This window comes from Gymnoscopelus braueri, assembly GCF_963280865.1.
Source record: "Gymnoscopelus braueri genome assembly, chromosome: 4".
Classification (NCBI taxonomy): domain Eukaryota; kingdom Metazoa; phylum Chordata; class Actinopteri; order Myctophiformes; family Myctophidae; genus Gymnoscopelus; species Gymnoscopelus braueri.
In genome coordinates, this window is record NC_137605.1 from 21,726,027 (window position 1) to 21,746,123 (window position 20,097).

The following is a 20,097-nucleotide window of genomic DNA, read 5'->3' on the forward strand; positions in this document are numbered from 1 at the left end:
GGTCTGCAGACAAATACATCTTAATTTGGGGGTCCTTGACATGAAAATGTTTCGAAACACTGGTTTAAACAACATTAGGAAGCAAGACCAAATGAGCAACTACACTTAAGAAACAAGCCCAAAAAAACGCAACCCGGCGAAGCGACTTTACAGAAAAACAAGCCCACATTCGCTTATAATAAGCCGACATGGCAACCCTGATCGTCGCACGTCACGTCTGTGGGTACAGCCACACAGTTCCGTCTACCGTCCGTAAGACGGGCGGAAGTCCCATACACTCCCATGTTAAGTTTAAAACCGGAAGAACGGTCGCGATAACATGGGAGTGTATGGGACTTCCGCCCGTCTACCGTCCGTCTTATGGACGGTAGACGGAATTGTGTGGCTGTACCCTGTGGGTACATACACACAGTTCCGTCTAGCGTCCGTAAGACGGACGGTAGACGGGCGGAAGTCCCATACACTCCCATGTTAAGTTTAAAACCGGAAGAGCGGTCGCGATAACATGGGAGTGTATGGGACTTCCGCCCGTCTACCGTCCGTCTTACGGACGCTAGACGGAACTGTGTGTATGTACCCTCTTGTCCATAGAATAGATCCTTGTTGAGCTCAGCTCGCCATACCACTTCTGGTCATACTTTTCAGAATAAAATACAGAAAGAGCCTGAGGAACACATAAAAGGCAGATAAAGATAAAAAGACAATATGGGTTTAGACAGAGTAAAGAATGCGGAATTCAGAGTTGTTTAAAGTCAGAATTACGTTTTTTTTCGTGACTGCCGATTGACAGCCAGAAAGCCGGAACGCATCTGTGTCTTTTTAGATTTCTTTGGCTATTCAAAAATAGTAGACATATACAGAAACAATTGGCAAAGAGAATTGGGCATGGAAATTTCGGACGAAATGTGGAAAGATTGTATCAATAATATACACCGTAGCTCAATTAATGTCAGATACTCTTTAATTCAATTTAAAATTGTCCATAGACTGCATTTTTCTGCAAAAAGACTGCAAATTACATAAAATATTTCCCAACTCTTCTCCCTTGTGTGGGAAGTGCTAGAACAAGGAACTTTATCCCACCAATTTGTTTTGTGTCATAGGTACAACATTTCTGGGGTCAACTGTTTGATTTTCTCTCTAAAGCTTATGAAAGAGACTTCCCCCCTGCCCCTTTGACCGCTCTCTTTGGAATAGTGGAACCGGGATGGGTCCAAAATAAATATGAAATCCAGGCCATCTTGCCATCTACCCTGATAGCCAGGAAGTTAATTCTTCAGGCCTGGAAATCAGAGAATCCCCCAACAATCAACATGTGGCTAAGGGAGCTGGGAGGTGTGTTGCATCTAGAGAGGATAAGGTTCACCTTGACTGACCCCTATTTCAGAAGATCTGGGCACCTATTCTTGGGCTGCTGGATAAGATAAAGTGAGCGAGCATAGTGTTGTGCTGCCCCCCGGGTTCATACCTGTTGTATGCCTTTGTACTGTGCTAGATCGTGATGCTGTCCGTTTTGTGTGCCGTCATCAGCCTAATGTTTCTTGTATGTTTTTGGTTGTGTTATGTATGTATGCTTTGGTTTGTTTCTTGTTTCATGTTTGTTTTCTAAATTCATTTATATTTTGTATTGTGGTATTTCTTTTATCTGTTAAAATCCTGTTATTACAATACATTGAAAAATACCTGTGTGGGAAAAAAACTACAATAAACAGACATACAGATCTGCTATTTTCTTTTTTATCGTGAAAATTGGTGCAAATCTTTGAATATATATTGTTCAAAGCAAACATTTTTAACTCACATGCATCTTTGCTGCCTTCTGGGGGTCAGTGGAACAAAACATTTTGAGATGGGGGTCCGCGGCCAAATACATATAATTGGGGGGGGGGGTTAAAAGGTTTGAGAACCACTGACATAGAAAAAAAAATCAGAAAACTGTTAGGATTTAGAAGAGTAGAATCGGCCTCAGGTCTTATAATGCATTTCTCTCAAAGAACTCCTGCTCCCTTGTCAAATCATGTGACTCTCTAGGGGTCACTGTTTCGTAAACATGGATGCTCAGGATAAAATAGGGGGGTAGAGAGAATGCTTACAGAAGGTCCCCGGTTTGATTCCCAGCCCCAGCAAGACACTTAACCCCTAACTTTATTTCTTTATTTGGGTCATTCTTCGTGTCTATGAGGCAGACACCGTTTACCCCTAAATCAAAGTCTCACATAGGAACAGATGACACACGATACTAACCTGTTACAACTATATTTAGGATACATAGAAGAGGAAGAGGTTAGAGTGGAACAAAGGATGAATAGTACATTTACTTGTTCCAACTGTGTGGAACGTGTTTAAATAATGTGAATAATGTGACATTTATCTGGGTCATTCGCTGTGTCTATGAGGAGGACACGGTTAACACCCAAATCAGAGACTCACATAGGAACAGATGGCACATGATACTGACCTGTTACTATATTCACATAGTAGAAGAGGAAGAGATTGTATTTTGAGAGGAACAAAGGATGAAAAATAAATTTTCTTGTTCCAAATTTATACAGTAATAATGATCAGCATGTAAGGGTGCTGATGCACCATTTACCATTTCACACGTAGACACATGTATACACGCTTTTGTGTTTGGCTTAACTACCTGTAAATATTCCTACCAGCAGCACTGGTACTGGTATTATTACTGTGAAACATGCTTATATTTTGTGAGATGCTTTATTGCATTGTCAGCAAATGTGTGAAAAGCAACACAAAATATGTACATGCCTGCAAATTAGGGGAACTTATCAGATGTGTACGCGTGATGTTAGGTTCTTGGTTTACCTATGATCCTATAGATTACTGAGGCACAACACTGTCTTTATGCATTTGATGTATATGTTTACTTTGCTTACTGTAAGTCGCTCTGAATAAAGAGCATCTGCTAAATGCCTAAATTGTAATGGTAGGTCAGTAGTGAGTCCAAACAGAGTGCATACACAGGGCTCTGCCCTTATTTGCTATAGCCTACATGCCGTTAGCCACACTGAGTGAAAGGGGAAGTAGATACCAGCCAGAAATACAGGAAGGAATAAAGGGAAGACAGAAGAGAGAGAGGAGATGCACACTGTGCCGTTCGTTTGCATGTTTCAGTTTGAACGAGACCTACAAGCTACTGTAACACGCCTGACTAGAGAGAGAGAGAGAGAAAGAGAGAGAGAGAGAGAGAGAGAGAGTGAGAGAGAGAGAGAGAGACTAAAAAGAGTATACATTGTACTACGATTGTACGTGAAGAATATGCATGTTCATTATTAAAAATGCTTTTGAACATAAATGCATTTTCTTGAAAGACATACATTCCTTTATAATTTCCTGGGCTTGAGGGAGGCCGGGCTGGAACCTGGAACTCATGGCCCTGCTATCACTTTGCAGAAACCCTAAAAGACAACTCAGTTTCTGGAGCATCCCCTCTACCTCGACACAAACACCATAAAGCTCAACCCTAGTCTTCAGGTGTTCTCATAATGGCATGCACTTATGCACTAAAGTCCGATGTAGAAAACTAAAAAGAAACCAAACAAATGATGTTACCAATACCAACCATACTGCAGCCAAAACACAAGCTATAGGAAAACCAAATTAATTTATTGGAATCATAATAACCCAAACAAGTTATAGAAAGAAGTAGCTAATATAATTCAATGTAATGTTTATTTATCAGAGCCAGGTTAAATCACCATGGGCCCAGGGCCAATCATCTTTGTAGGCCCCCCATTGCACCACATATACTTCCATCCATATGCAGAGCATTACTATACCTCAAAAAGTGACACAAACTCACCAAATACAATAAACTAGGCCTTAATCTCGTCAAATTAATAAAGCAACACATCGAATGTGCAAATACAATCAAATAAACAATCTAAACAGCCAATTTTTTGTCTGCAGTTGGTGCTGCTCAAATCACTATGCAACAATCAATGAACGTCAGGCATCACCCTCCTAAACTGGAGTAGTTGTATGCATCAATGACCTCAGATCATTCCCAGCTTGGAAAATGATCTCTCCACGCTGGCATTTGAAATGAAGAAAGAGACTACATTCTGAGTGTAATGAAACGCTCTCTTGAGCTGCTGTAAAAGCAACTCTTGTATTTACGAGGAAACTCATGACATCATTTGCTCTGGTTTCACATGACCACAGATGAGGATGTAAAGAAAATGTCACGGTAGTTCTTGGTTGTTCTATCGCAAGGGAATTGCATGGGGAGTACAAAGGGTCATGCTAAAAGCTCATTTTTGTCCTCAGTCCGTGGGTACAGGTTACTGTCATTACTGCAAAATACAGTAGGAACAATACACCTTAATAGAGAGCTGTACTGGATCCACAAACTGGATAGCCAGAAGAGCTCAACCATTAAAACATGCTAATATAAACTAGAATCAAATATACTGAGAATAAGACTGTAGATTACATTGTTAGTTACAATACCTCTCACTGTTGTAGATAATCAGCCACCATGCTGAAGATTTTGGTCTCTATTTGACAAAGTCAACCATCTGTGTAGAATAATTGAACTGGGAAAGAAGGGAAGAGTGATACAGTGGGGAGTAACAGATACAAATAAATAGAAAACAGATTAAAAAAAAGATATACCTAGAGGTAGGTGAGAGTAGATAGGTGTAGGCACCCGTAGAGAGCGTAATCTACTGTATGTTCCCAGGCTCCACCCTAAACCTACAGTATTGCCAACTTTAAATTCAGAATTAACAAAACAGAACTTTACTAGATAATCAGGATACAGGCACAGGTACATGGAGAAGGTAACAAGAACAGAACTTTCACAAAGTAGCATCAGGAGAGAAATACAGAACTCATGACCATATGAAAAGGGTCTGGTTATGCTGAGTGGAGAACACTCTAGAGACATCTGGAGGATAGGTTGAGAAGAACAGGAGGAGACTTGCGATACAGGCATCATGCAAAGTATACCGTTAGTCTGTGTGTGTGTGTGTGTGTGTGTGTGTGTGTGTGTGTGTGTGTGTGTGTGTGTGTGTGTGTGTGTGTGTGTGTGTGTGTGTGTGTGTGTGTGTGTGTGTGTGCGTGCGTGCGTGCGTGCGTGCGTGCGTGCGTGCGTGCGTGCGTGCGTGCGTGCGTGCGTGCGTGCGTGCGTGCGTGCGTGCGTGCGTGCGTGCGTGCGTGCGTGCGTGCGTGGGTGTGTGTGCCCTGTACATATTTCTGTATAAGGCTTGAGGAACCGAATATAACTTGGCGCCACTTCTCCATTGAACTCAATGGACGTCATGTTCTATTCGTTTTGAATGGTATTCTCAGGCTTGATTTCTATCCTGATGCTGCAGTGTGAATAGTTCTGTTCTTGTTATCTGCTCCATCTACTTGTGCCTATGGCCTGACATCCAAGTCAAGTCCTGTGTTCATCTGAATTTGCATCCTTCCTTGTGTGCTTTTCTGCAATTGGGTCTTACAAGTTACAACCTCTTCCAAGCGTACCGGGGCACGGATCACTGTACCGTACCCGGGTATACGGCACGCAGTGTTCACACTAATCAAAACATCTGACAAGTGGACCTGGGGCGGGTTCCAAATCCCTGGTGTTAATCCACCTTCATTCTCACCAACAATCCTAACAGAATGATGCCCGAGTGAATCGTTCAAAAGAGTTAACATTGTACCTCATCAGGACAACTTCAAGCTGTTCCACATCAAATGTGCAGTTCACCTTCTACTACATGTAATGCCCTTCCTCTCCCCCCCTCGGTCCATGCCTCATGCTCTCCCAGCCCAGGTCATTCCTACTGTATAGTTATGAATATAGTAGAGAAAAGTAAAGGATAGGAAAAAAATGAAAAGAATACATGACATATATGTTGTCATGTTGTATTAATACAGTAAGAAGACTGAAAAACTATACTGACAAGTGTGATTCCTGGTAACGAGAACGTATTAGGAAATTTACAGAATATACACTTAGAACAGCATTATAAGTTATAACATTAATGCTTCATTTTAATAATTTACACAGTAAATGATTCAAATTTCAAATATTACAGAATTGTGAGATTAGTGAGATTCTACATGAGCCTAGTGACAATATGCACAAGACGGTTTGTGACATTAGTTCCAAACAGACACACTCTTATAGATGGGATAGCCTTTTTCAGAGCCAGGGAGTAAAACAAATATTTGTGAACTAGATGAATGTAACACAAATGCAGAATGTGTGGTCAGGAGTGGAATTGTCTCTTACTAGTGCACTGCCCGTTGGGGAATTGCCACCATTTGAAATGTGTGCCAATTTGGAGAGGGCCATTCTGGAGAACTGCTCAGCTCCGACTTCACACATGACACTGCGCTTCCTTGTGTCCTTGGCAATACACCCACCAAGTGTAAAGTCGATCAGGTGGGCAGTTCTTGAGACATCATGCGTGCCTGTTTGGAATGGGCCAGTTCTGGACAACCACTAATTCGATCAACTTCACACTCGACACTGCAGTTCTTTGGGTCCTTAGGAATACAAGAAGTTGTGTGTGATGTTGATTGGATGAACGGTTGAGGTATGCGAATGACCGATACATACATAAAGAGACTACTGGAATTTGAGTGCATGCATAGAAAATTATTGCTCTTCTGCCCCTGCTCGGACACCACACCTATTATTTTGGTGGAGGTGCTCTCAGAAATGTTGCTGCCAGGATATTTGGGGACGCAAGGCAGCAAAGATGCTTAACCCAGTGGTTCACAAACATTTTCATGTCAAGGACCCCCAAGTTGTCAAAAATTAGGCCACGGACCCCATTTACAAATATTTTGTTTCATTGGGCTAACTTCTAGCCCATTCAATAATTGTGTAATTAAACTGTTCTTGATTTTGCTGGGTGGGGACCACCTGGCTTCTCCTCAAGGACACCTGGGGGTCCCCAGACCAGAAATCGAGAACCACCGGATTAAACTACCAAAAAGCAGCTGGTGATGCAAGTTCTGTTTCCTGTTGAGGTGACTGTTGGAGGGCCTTTTCAATACGAGACTGGGCAGGGTAATCGCAGGCATAACGATTAAAAAAAGTCCTGGCACTGCTCATGTGCCAAGTCAAGGCATTGACATCTCCATAAAACAATTGCAACATGGCATCTTTTTCAAACTCTCATCTGTATAATACCCTTTAATAAAAGATTTGAGTCTGCGCTTTGACATGTGAATAGTTTGATTACAGAGAAAATGAAATCAGAAACATCCAGGTGGTTTCAATAATGTGTGAATGAATATATATATATACATACATACATACATACACATACACACAAATCATGAAAGTAAAATATTTAAAGCAAAAACAAAACAAGAAAACAGAAGACAAAACCAGCAAACAGGTGATACATTTTTTTCTTGACCTACAAGGGCAACTGAGTATCCACATTTACCTGCAGGAGTAAAGGGTAGATTAGGTAACCTTAGTTAACCTAGGTCAAGCATTATTACATTAAATAATCAGATATGATTGAGATTAATTCACAAATAGCCAACATCTTAATGCGGTGGAATAAAGGCAGGGGTGCACAGATAATCAATTCTCAAATTTCTTACATGTAAATCTAGTCATGCCGTTTGTCACAGAAACAATGCTGAACATGCTGGTGGTATCATGAAAAATATAAAGAGAAAAAAATAGGTAATATTAGATATGCCAGCATCTAAAGATTCATGCAAGGTTACTTTGACCTAACATTTGCGCATCAACAATAACTGCTGTTTCCCCCCCCCCCCCAGTATTTTAAGGTACGATCTGACAAATGGCTTGAATTAACATCAACAGCCAGTGAGTGAGTGGTGCTCGACTAGGAGCAGACTACCTCCAGAGAGCCTTGCATTAACAAGAGGGGTCCGGAGCTCAAGAAGGTCCAGAGGGGTGGAGCTGGACTAGATAAACTAGGTCAACCCATTTGGCTCTGCAGCAAACACTTGATTCGGACGAGTGTCCCAGGCCTGTTAACCTCACAACTCCGACTTTTGTGAATTTCTGGGTGATAGGTGTAGTGGGTAGACAGACATACTGTAATCCACATAATGTCAATGTTAACACATAGGTTTATTCTCCTTTAAGAGTATGTCACATCACTACGTAATTATCAATGTCTAGGCGAAAGCAGTGCAATTTGCACATTAAAGACGAGCTGAAATGGTATTTCGAGAGTATTTAATTTCTATACTGTGACATATTTAATAATTAAACAGGTGGAGGCAGGACATAGCGTTGAGCAGAGAGCTGTGCCAATCACAGCTATGTACGTAGGGTTGAACTATATAACTTGGGAACCTCCAGAGCTATATAACATGTGCATGTCTTTTAGCCACTTATATGTGCATGGAAGCTACCCTGACCCACATGGAGGTCACCTCAGTCTACAAAGTAAATAATATCACCCTATTTCTAGCCTCAAATGTTTTCAGAAACATTTTAGCGTACTGTTTAGCTTTATTGTCACGAGATCGTCACGTGGCCAGCATGTTTATTGCATACTGCACAGCCCTCTGGTGTCTGTAGCACAATGAATCTTAGCTCTTTGTGGACCAATGATTGAGGGGAGATGTCATGACTTATCGGTTGAAATGTTAATACGTGGCGTGCGAATGTAAGAATGCGTCAAAATATGTTTTACATAAAGTACTCACGATTGGATTTTTGATACAAAAACAAAGAAATGTATATTTATTTCTAAGATTTTTGGCACATATTGTTAAATAGGCCCCCGTTATGATCTATGCTCAAAAAGGGATAAAACGCTTTTTACATTTCAGCTCAACTTTAAAGTGACTATGGCTTTCCTTTTGGTGAAGTATGTTGTAAGTTTGTTTGTTTCCACAAACACTACACTGTTTCTTCTGTCTCTTTTAAAACATGCTGAATTCAAATTGATTTCATTTGTGCCTTACAGTACATCATAAGATGCCTAGCCCTTAAAGGGCTTATGACACTATAATTCACTAAAGTGTGACACCACATTGCACACAAATACAATACAATGCCAATAATCAAAATACAATAGCAAAACAAACCAAGACTCCCACAACCCATAAAAAACAAAAACAAAAAAACACACTTTTATATGCACAGCGCACACGTTACATACACTGCACTAATATACAGAGAAAGGTTGTAGAAGCAAAATGTTTGCCCTAGGAACAAGGCAGAAAATAAATGGGCAGTCTGTTCATGGTTGTCAGCTTTTTGTTCAAGTGGACTAAATTGAACGGTTGTTGACGTCCCAAAAAGTATGGGCAAATGCAAATGTAGCCTGGTCATAGTGGGGGTTGGGGATGGGGGGGGGCGGGTTTCATACAGTACATATTCAAAAATGGATAGAGAAAGATGGATATTACATGGTTAGTATCACAGATAAGAATGAAGACTTCATAGGAAGGGAACCACATGAACAAGCAGAATTCTTCGTGTACCAGAAGTGGTTTATCTTAGGCTGCTCAGTCTTCATAGGCAACTGTTATTCGTCCCTTTGTGCTCCAGCGCCGCTATTCCTGCAGCAGCCACCTCCGCTGTACCTGTGGGGAAGACTTTTTAGTTTTTTTATCTTGAACAACCAAAAAAGGTGGACCAACACATAACATTCACAATATTTCTATGAATTCATTTTATGAATTAAGCTAATAGTAGACAGGCAAAACAATCCAATACCTATGCATTGAACATAGTTGGTTTTAGTGACACCGACTCAGTTTTCCATATTGCAGTCCAAAACTTACAGAGCCCTCGGAGTAGACATTGAGTTACACCCAAAAGGTATATTGAGGCCATGATTTACTACATGTGCATATGTGCTTAATTAGACTGCTGAAAAATGTCTGTTTCACAAAAGCTTTATTCAACTTTTTAATGGATAATTTAAAAGTGTCACGATGGGGGAAAAAAGTTGAATACGGGTTATGGGTTTGCACTTCCTAAGAAAATAATTTAACATTAAGCATTTTCTTCTCCATTAAACTCAGGTTATACTGTGATTAGGTTATACTGTGATTGTGCAAACCGATCACTTCAATTTCAAAAACGGTTCACAGACGAACCCACCAACTGGGAATATAAGGACCAGAGATGACTAGAACTAACATGGTATGAACGGCAGGTAGGAAATTCCTTTAAGGAGCGAACATGGTTATTTTACTCACCTGAAGCCCACTGAATGTTTTGCTGCTGTTGCAGCTTGTTTTGCATAAAATTCTTGTCTAATTCTAGTACCTCACTATTGCGGATTAAATTAATGCTTTACAGACCAAAAGCTTGATGTAACCTACTGTATGCTGTGACGCGTTGCTGGCCATAGAGTTTATACTAAACAGTTATGGTCAATTAGTCAATGTGAAGTATAGGCTATGTCTATGGGGAACATGTGTTGCTACTGGAGTGACTCAATCACAACAATTTATACCCTGGTGTGACACATTAGGCAATAACATGGCCTTATCAATAATCAATCAATCAATTTCAGGGTCTATGTTGGTGATTTATATAGGCATGGTAGCATATCAAAGTAAAACATAAAATAAAAGACCAATGCTGCAGTATTATAAAGAGTCACAATGTTAAACATTGGACACTCATTGTGTGTAATACTAGGGGTGGTGCTAGGATGCAATGTAGATAGCTTGCACCTGATTGGCTGCTTCCTTGCGGACACTATAGGCGGGAGGGACTATAAGGTTTGTGGTGTAATTATCTCCGCCGGGCCTTAACGGCCAGTGGCAGGGATTATATGTTTGCCCCTGTCCGTCCGTGTGACGGTTCCACAGTGCACAGCTAATCTCGGACACCACACCACTGGACTGATCGGCGTGAAACTTTGCACGCACACTCCCAGTAGGCCATGGAGGAACCTCCACCCACACGCACAAACTACCGTAGGCAGGCACGTTCCTAACTGTGGTTACCATGGTGATCTGTAGCCTACTCACCAGGAGGTGAAGGATATCACTGGTCGTAGTCCAATGCCTCTCCTTCAGATTGTTCAGGATCCTGCACCTCCACTTTTACAACTGTTTTTATTTTATTGTTTTAGGATGGAGAGAAAAATATTCAGTATTAACTAGGGGATTTAATCGATTATAAAAGATAATCGATCCTATATATTGCCTAATGGGTGGGTGGTGGGTGGGCGGACGGACGGACAACATGCACTGATGTCAGACACAAACAGAAGACATTGCCCAACATGTGCTGCGGGCCCCGTCACATGCCTAGATGCCTTGAGGGTACGTCGGTCGGTTGGTGGACCATGGACGTCACAAACGTAACATGCACTGATGTCACGGTCGGTCGGTGGACAACATGCACTGATGTCAGACACAAACGGAAACCGTTGCCGAACAATGCAGGCCGTTGTTGTGGTGCACTGTGTTTTGTATGCCCATATATGGAGTTCTGTGTTAGCCATGCCCAAATATGTCCAGGCCAGTATAATTATGTAATATTGATGACATGATCAGAGTACTCCATATATGGTCCCCTTATGGTCGGTTGGTGGACAACATGCACTGATGTCAGACACAACAGAAGCCATTGCCTAACAATACCGATTTGCGAATGTTGACCCTGGTACGCTCATATATGGGCATATCAGTCGGATCGGCGGTGCAACGTAGGTGTGATGGCCGTGTAGCCTAAAAGGGCCGTGCAGTCTAATAGTTAACCACTTTCTACCTTTCAACCTATTTTGGGCATGTCATTAAAGGCAAAAACCTTTTTATAAAAATTCCCAAAATACAGAAGGTAGCAGATCTACAACCTCAGTCACAATGCACAATACCATTGTACGACAAAGTATAGTGTAGGGCTTAAGTGGCTCACATAAATTCATTGATATCCATTTGACTGTGGTGTGAAAGACCACAAAGAAAACGTCCTATAACAACAAAACAGCCATGTAAAACTGTCAAAAGAGCAAACCAAGTGGAATGATGATGAGCAACATAACAGAAAAAAAACAAGAAACAGACATGAAACTTACTGAGGTTCTGCTGTTCTTCTGGTTCCTCCTGTTCACTTGAGTCTGGAGAATTCATCTTCTCCTCCAGTCTGGACTCCACAGCCTCGTCTGAAATCAAGGAATTGAATATGGACTAAAATAAGGACTTTGACATGACATGGGTTACACAGATAACAGACAACGGGACCAAAGTGGTTTGAACCGACCAACATTGCCATCCTTTAGAGCCCTGTGCTCTCACTAGGCCTATATTGCATATTATATTCCCTGAAGGCAGTGCTAGAGTAGAGTACAGTGACCAGATTTTTTTACACAGATAACTTATAGACATTAATCATGTTCTGTTCTGTTGAAAGGTTAAGTCAGTAGGTGTGCTTGAAACAAAAATAACTGATGAAAAGTCCTATGTGTGTGTGCATGAATGTGCGTGTACATGAACATGCGTGCATGAACATGCATGTTCATAAAAGGTCTTGTTTTGGGTGTTTGAATATAATGGTCAAGGCAAGAACATGGGGTCACCAAAGATCTGTAAGGTTCACCCTACAACCTGCCAATGTAGATTCCCTTTTAAACTGAAATGGTATAGCTGCTGGTATGCAAATATCTTACACCACATTTTGTGAAAATAATAGGGTTTTGATGTAGCACAGAATCATTTGAGCCCAAGTGCAATTACATTTGGGACAGTTATAATTGAGTTTGAGCAAGTAATTAGATTACCAGTCCACTTACCCGCCCGAGCAAGAAAGGAAACAAGTTAACACTGAGCCCTGGTTATTCTAGAGAGCCCAAACTGGGCCTGAGGGAAAGAAAGAGAGAAACAGAGAGAGAATGACACTTACCAATGTCCTCCTCGTGGTCTTCAAGGTCTTCAAGTTCCTTTTGGTCAGTAGAAACCGCAGGGTCAGAAGAGCTCACCTCGAGATTGGACGCCACAGCCTGGTCTGGAAAAAAGGAATTGAAATGAATTAACAGACTGTTAAATTGGCCTCATGGTGGTGCTACAACAGGCTGCTTCACGTTTTGGCCTATAACTGTTTGGCTCATGACGCAATTCCCTATATCCGCCCCTCCCAAATCCGACTTTTCAACTCTATTTTTAGTTTTTGGATTCTTCATTCACCATTAAGGAATGCAATACAAACAAACGCTACATGATTTCAAACCATCACGAGGTCCTCAAAAAAAAGTATCTTTATTCATGAGTGTCTGCCACTGACACTCATGACAGATTTGTATTTAGAGTAGAAGTGTGCACAGCTCCCAACACAGCACTCGTCAGGTTCAGAGTTTTGATAAGTAACAGAACAAAGAGACCACCAGCACTCACAGATCCATCATCTACTGGAGGGGTCTTCAACGTTTTTTTAGGCCAAGGACCCCTTAGCTGAGAGACAGATGAAGCAAGGACCCCCCACTACATGTTGTATAAATAACATTGTGTTGCAGATTAAACTTTTTCATAGATTTCATAGATAGACTTGTTTGACACCACTATCATCAGTGTTGGTTTGTTGACTTATCTTTACTATTAATATGTTGGATATATGTTAATGTGTATTTGCAGACCTTTAACCACTTAAACCCTCAATAGTTAGCATACTTGACGGTTAGCTCTGTACTTATACTTTCTCTATTCACCATCCTCTTTGCTGAAAATAGCAGATCTACAAGCTGTTGTGCAAGGGTTCAAAAGGTTAATGTAGAAAAAAAAGGTTACATTAGCACAAAGATTTGTTGCATCTGCTGTTTCTCTGGGGACCCCCTAAGGGTCCCGGACCCCCTGTTGAAGTCCCATGATCTACTGTATTTATTCGTACATACATAGTAAATGGTCTTGAATAATCATTTTTTCTTCCCAAAATCATGCCACAGGCCGGACTGAACCCCAGGTCGTGGGCAGGTGAAAAAAAGAAACGGAGAGGAACTTACCGAGGTCCTGGTTATCGTCAGGTTCCTCCTGTACATTAGCAATGGCCCTGGCTTGTAATTTCAACTTCACCCGCAGTCTGGACTTCACTAACTGGTCTGGAATGAAGGAAAAGATTAAAGACTTTGATGGGTTAGGGCTGCACGATTAATACAATAAAATAAAAACACCACAATCTCAATTCAAACGTCTATGCAAGCTCTTTCTAAATGAGGATTCCATTGACGTCATGCTTAGAGGTCTCCACGGGTCTACCCGACAATGCAAAGGTCTGTACGGGTTCAGGACAGGTCCGTGTTTTATTAGTCATTTGGGTCCAGGTCGGTCCATGCTACCTCAGATTCTTCCTCGGGCCTGGGTCCATCATTAAGTGTAATATTATTTCTGAGTGGATCTGTACTCAGTGCTGATCAGTAGATAAAGGAATGAAGTGCTGTGTAGACTAACTCGAGAGATGATTTAGGCTGATCTAGGATCAGATCACGGCAGTGAAAAATAAAGTTTAATAAAGTTTAGTTAGGCATGCCTACCAGGCTGCCAGCTGAGTTTCAGTGAGTTGGCAGAGCACATCAAACTATACCTAATATCGGAACAAATCAGATCTTGGAACGAATTTCGCAGGTACAATTAGGGTACCGCTCCAAAACCTCGAACAGATCGGAATTCAGAAAAAAATTAACAGGTCCATTAGGGTTTGTATAAGTCATTTCTTTAAACATGTTGGATCTCTGAACAAATGTCATAGTTCCATTAGGGTTCTAGTCTGTAATTTTGGACCTGAGAAAGAGCACTAGTCACGCTGCAGTCACATGTTGACTTGTTATGTGAATAATCCAAGCTGCAATGTCTCTTGATCATTCTCTTGACACAATATGTAGGACTAGTAGCAAATTTGTTACAAAAATACACAAAATGGCAGAAAATCTTGTCAAGCGGAAATGGAGGTGGCCTATGGCGAGTTGTGTCATGATCCAAGGAATCATTTTTTTCCCCCAACAGTTCAAGAGTTATGTCAAAACAGTGATTTGATGGGCGTTTCATGCCAATCAGTCCAGTCACAGTGGTGCCCTTGACTAGCAGTTTACAGACAGACAAGACGGACTCACAGGAGTGAAAACATAATCCCTCGCCTTTGGCCGTTCAGCCCTGGCGGCGATGAAGACAGAATGAAACTTACTGATGTCCAGGTTGTCTTCAGGTTCTTTTTGTTTAGTAGACTCGTCCGTGGCTCCGTCTGGAGAGTTCGACTGGTCTGGGAAGAACACATTTAAATGAATTCATTAAATATAGCGGTGAGTCGCAATTAGCTCATTCACTGCCACGGACGTAATTAACTTAATTTACGTCCAAAATCCGTAAAAACATAATTATATTTTTTTGGGTTGGGGGGGGGGGCGGGTGAAGCCTGTGAATGATCCAAACACCACCGAAGAAGTGTACACCCAGAGATCAAGTGACCAAAAGAAAAAAAATATTGTCTGCTTCCATGTTAAAGGATTTACAAAAGTATTTTTTTCTTGAATTTCTGTTGTTTTCTAAGTGTTTAAAAAAAAAAGCCACATTCAAACAGCCATAGCTCTGGAATGGAGGATCGCGGCGGGCCAATTTTCTTCCCCGACGCAACAGGACCCCTGTGCGTGCAACGAGCCCCTTTATATCAAATTTAAAATGGACCCACAGGAAAAAAAGAATGTTGAGACGTACGCCAAATTCACACTGTCAGCGTTATTTCTCTGCTGCGTTCTGAGAATGCAGTGAGTTTCAATGCATTGTCTATGAAGAGGAGCGAGTGCCACCTTCCCCACTGTGGCAGGAGGTGGAGACAGCAAAGATTGACGAGTCAAAGTTGAGAAAATTTACTCTGCCACTGTGTAGTGAGACAGAATGGCAGCCAACCAGAAGTGTGCTGTGATGTGAAGTAGGCGTGGACTAGGCATATACAGTACACTCGACACAACAGAAACTGAGTACCGGTACTGTATGTACTTTTTTCCCTCATCACCAAATCTCTTGACCAAAAATAGCCCATCTACAAGCTCACTAAAACTTGTATATCTGCCATTTCTGCCAGATGTTTGTCCCAGAATAGAAACACTAGGCTTCAAGTGGTTAATGGGCTGACACATAGAAAGTGGCAGACGCTCGCATCAAGAAACACTCATTGTTTTAACTGTCACACTGGAGGCGCCAAGAACGATGTGTCAAACCTGACATAACGCAAGCATCATTGATGCTTTCTATGTGTCAATGTTAAATTCAGGGTTTTAGTACCACCATTTGGCCAATCAGTATCACTGTTTTTGTCCGAGTATTAGGTGAGATTTGCCAAATTCAGGAACTAGCATTTTCAGGGCAGAAGGAAGGAAGTAAAGTGGTAAAGATGTACAGAGAGAAAGAAAGAGAGAAACCTCCTGAATATTCAATGATAATTGTTAGAAATTGAGTTTGGGCAAGTAGAATTCAAGTCTGCATGGCTGACTGACCGGGCAACAACTGATTCCTGGTTCTACTAGAGAGACAATGAGCCCTGATTCTACTAGAGAGACAATGGTGGAACTTTTATCAGCTTGGACCTGAATCAAAGAAAGAAACAGAGAGGGGAACTTACTGAGGTTGTCTTCAGGTTCCTCCTGTTCATTAGAAACAGCCCTAGCTGGGAATTTCATCTTCACCTGCAGTCTGGATTTCACAGACTTGTCTGGAATCAAGGAATTGAATAAGGGCTAATATAATAAAGGAATTTAATGTCACACAGGTTGCACAGATAACTGACAACCGGACCAACATGGTTTGAACCGGCCAACATTGCCATCGTTAGAGCCCCATGCTCCCACTAGGCTTATATTGTATATTTAATGAGGGAGGCACTAGAGGAAAGGACATAGTTCATCCTACAATCTGCCAATGTAGTTTTCATTTTAACCTTGAATGGTAGTTAAGTAAAAAAGCCAGGTGGTGTCTCCTGTTTCCGGAGCATGAGGCGGCTAGATGTACTAGTACACCCTCTGGACAATGACACTAGTATGTCACAGGGACTTACCCTCAGTCCAACCCTTGGTGCTGAGTGCCAAGCAGGGAGGTATTGGGTACCATTGTTATAGTCTTTGGTATGACGCGGCCAGGGATTGATGGAACCCATGACCTCCCAATGTCAGGAACCACAAGACCACTGAGATGGTGTCAAATGGTTCTCAACACTTTTCATGAATCGTTTTTTTAAAGGATAGGTACAGTGTAGAGAGACAGGAAACACAGAGAAAGAGAAGGGGAGTGACATGCAGCAAATGGTCAGGTCAGCCGGGAATCAAACTGGGAACTTAAGGTCAGGCATTAGAGCCCATGTGTTACACTCCCTAACAACTCGGCTATCGGATAGCCCCAAGCAATTCATGAACAGTTACCCTGGTTTGCCTCACTACGCCCCTCAGCCATTATGATATACTCTGTGCGACCTCTAGTGGCTTATTGCTTTATTATATCACGTAGTATTAAGCATAATTTATGCTCTGTCGCTCAACGGTGTCACGCATCAGAATTAGCTGACCTCCAAGCTCACATAGCTTGTAGGTCGGCCATTTCCGACAGGTGACAACGTCGTGCTACGGAGTATTAATCAGGATTTACAATGCAACGATATTTCTCACTTTGAGCTCGAGATATTCAAATGCAATAAACTGTTGGATGTGTCTGGCCAGAGATTATTGAACCCCCCATTTGATATATGTTTTTACATTTAATTACATGCTATTATCGGGCATGTGTTGAATTAAACTAATGCATTAAAATGTACCCTCAAATCAGGTCACATATTAAAGGGATACTTCACTTCCGGGCCGCCGACACATTTAAAAAAAATATTAAAAATAAATGAAAAAAGTTATGGAAAATTCATGGCCCCCTCACGCATTAGAGTGTCCTACTAATGTGTGAGGGGGCCATGAATTTTCCATAACTTTTTTCATTTATTTTTAATATTTTTTTTAAATGTGTCCCCGGCCCGAAAGTGAAGTATCCCTTTAACTATTATGTTCCAAATGAATAACAATAACTGCGTGATATTAACTAAATATTTGAATTAAAAAGCATTCATAATTTTTTGTAAGATGTATTTTGAGCTGAGAAAAAAACATCCTTGTCAGCTCTGTGAAGGCCTTTTTCCTCAGAATTACAGTTTTCATAATCACATATTTCTAAGGCCCACTTCCAAAACAGTCAATCTATACATGCAATATCTGTGGCTTTGATCCTCCACTTTCATATGAAATGGAACAAAGACATTTTTAAATCAATGATCATTTACACTAATTGCTGCTTTGGGTCACATTTTCAGTTTTGATGCAGTAGATATTACAGATTAATGTGAGTTACCTTTAGCCCGACACTTACAAACTCAAGCACAAAAGAAAAATGTTAACACTGAGCCTGGTTATTCTAGAAAGCCCAAACTGGAACAAATAGTAGTTTGGACTGAAGATAAAGAAAGAAACAGGGAGAGAATGACACTTACTGGTGTCCTGGTGGTCTTCGGGATCCTTTTCTTTAGCAGAACCGTCCCTGGCTGTGTCTGAAGAGTTCCCCTCCGTAGACTGGTCTGAAGAAAAAAAAGCAATTGAAATTAAGTAATTAACTGATTGAACGAAGATGGAAAAACCCTCTAATAATCAACTTAATAATAGAAAGGGTGGAGTTACTAGTAGTGCAAATGGACAAGCTACGTTTATGATCAGGCAATTCCTCAATCTTCAACGTAAACTTATTTTCACTTAATTTTAATTCCATATTACTATTGTCTATCCACAAATCATTGTTTTTTGATGAAAATGTAGAATTTGTATGCAGCTCTGATTTGTTTCAATAGGTTATGTTAAAATTCATTTCACACTGTTAATATTACAAATTAAGTTGGGCAATTAGATAACCAGTTCACGGAAGTGGCAGGGTAACAAAACAAGTTACCACTAAGCTCTGGTGCTACTAGAGTCCATGGCAGACCTATTAGCAGCTTGGACCTGAGTGAAAGATTTAAAAAAAGAGGAACTTACTGAGGTCCATGTCATCTTCAGGTTCCTCCTGTTTGATAGAAATGGCGCTGCAGAAAGGATTCCTTTTCTGATGTGATTTAAGACTGTTCTTTTGGTGGAAACATTTCCCACACTGGTCACAACAGAAAGGTTTTTCTCCAGTATGAGTTCTCTGATGGGATTTGAGTATAAACCTTGTGGTGAAGCTTGTCCCACACTGGTCACAAGTGTAAGGCTTCACTCCAGTATGCATGCGCTTATGCTTGCAGAAGTTTGAAGAGTCGTGAAATTTCTTTCCACACAGTTCACATTTGAAAGGTTTCTCTCCATTATGAATTCTCTGGTGTCTCTTCAGATGCGACAATGTGGTGAAGTTTTTGTCACACTGGTCACATCCAAACGGCTTCACTCCACTATGGTTGAACTCATGAGTCTTTAAGTCTCCAAACTCAGCAAATCTCTTACCACACTGCTCGCAGCAGTAAGGCTTAACGGTATGCATTCTGCGTATATGCTTTTTGAAGTTTGTGGAGTCATTAAAACTCTTTCCGCATAGCTCACAGTAGAAAGGTTTCTCTCTATTGTGAATTATCCGATGTCTTTTGAGATGCGACACTGTAGCGAAGGTTTTATCACAGTCCTCACAGTTGAAAGGCCTCACTTCAGAATGCATGAGCTCATGAGACCTTAAATGGCCATACTGAGTAAATCTCTTCCCACATTGTTCACAGCTATAGGGTTTTTCTCCAGTATGCATGAGCTTGTGATTTTTTAAGGATCCTGAGTGACTAAAACTCTTTCCACACAGATCACAGTAGAAAGGTTTCTCTCCTGTGTGAGTTATCTGGTGTGTTTTCAGGCTGGACATTTGGGTGAAGCGTTTACCACACTCCCCACAACAGTAAGGCCTCTCCCCAGTGTGGACTCTCTGGTGTATTTTGAGCTCAGTCCTTCTGGCGAACCTTTTAAGACACTGATCGCAGCAGTAAGGCTTCTCTCCGGTGTGAACCTTCGTGGTTCTCTGGCGTTTTTTGGTAGGGGTAGGGGTAGTGGGTAGTGGTAGTGGTAGTGTGTTGAAGTTTCCGCCACAATGGTCAAAGGAGAGATGTTTTCCTTTCATTGGAGCCGGGGCTGAAGCGGCATCTGAAACAGA

The 20,097-nt window shown here is 41.3% G+C and overlaps 1 protein-coding gene across 3 annotated transcripts in view; it reads right to left on the reverse strand.

Annotated features, from left to right (window-relative positions):
- Nucleotides 1-5,981: 5,981 nt before the first annotated feature.
- LOC308083811 (uncharacterized protein) overlaps nt 5,982-20,097 on the reverse strand; it is a 32,641-nt gene continuing 18,525 nt past the window's right edge. Inside the window, exons 5-13 of one of the 3 annotated variants that reach the window (XM_080426199.1) lie at nt 18,966-20,087; nt 18,431-18,514; nt 16,532-16,621; nt 15,101-15,175; nt 13,926-14,021; nt 12,836-12,937; nt 12,012-12,098; nt 10,960-11,040; nt 5,982-9,555 (exon numbers count right to left, since the gene is read on the reverse strand). In XM_080426199.1, the coding sequence (XP_080282325.1) occupies nt 10,976-11,040; nt 12,012-12,098; nt 12,836-12,937; nt 13,926-14,021; nt 15,101-15,175; nt 16,532-16,621; nt 18,431-18,514; nt 18,966-20,087 (1,721 nt within the window). In that variant the 3' untranslated portion in view covers nt 5,982-9,555; nt 10,960-10,975. The remainder of the gene's footprint in view (nt 9,556-10,959; nt 11,041-12,011; nt 12,099-12,835; nt 12,938-13,925; nt 14,022-15,100; nt 15,176-16,531; nt 16,622-18,430; nt 18,515-18,965; nt 20,088-20,097) is intronic. The other 2 variants (XM_080426198.1, XM_080426200.1) reach the window with 2 other exon arrangements.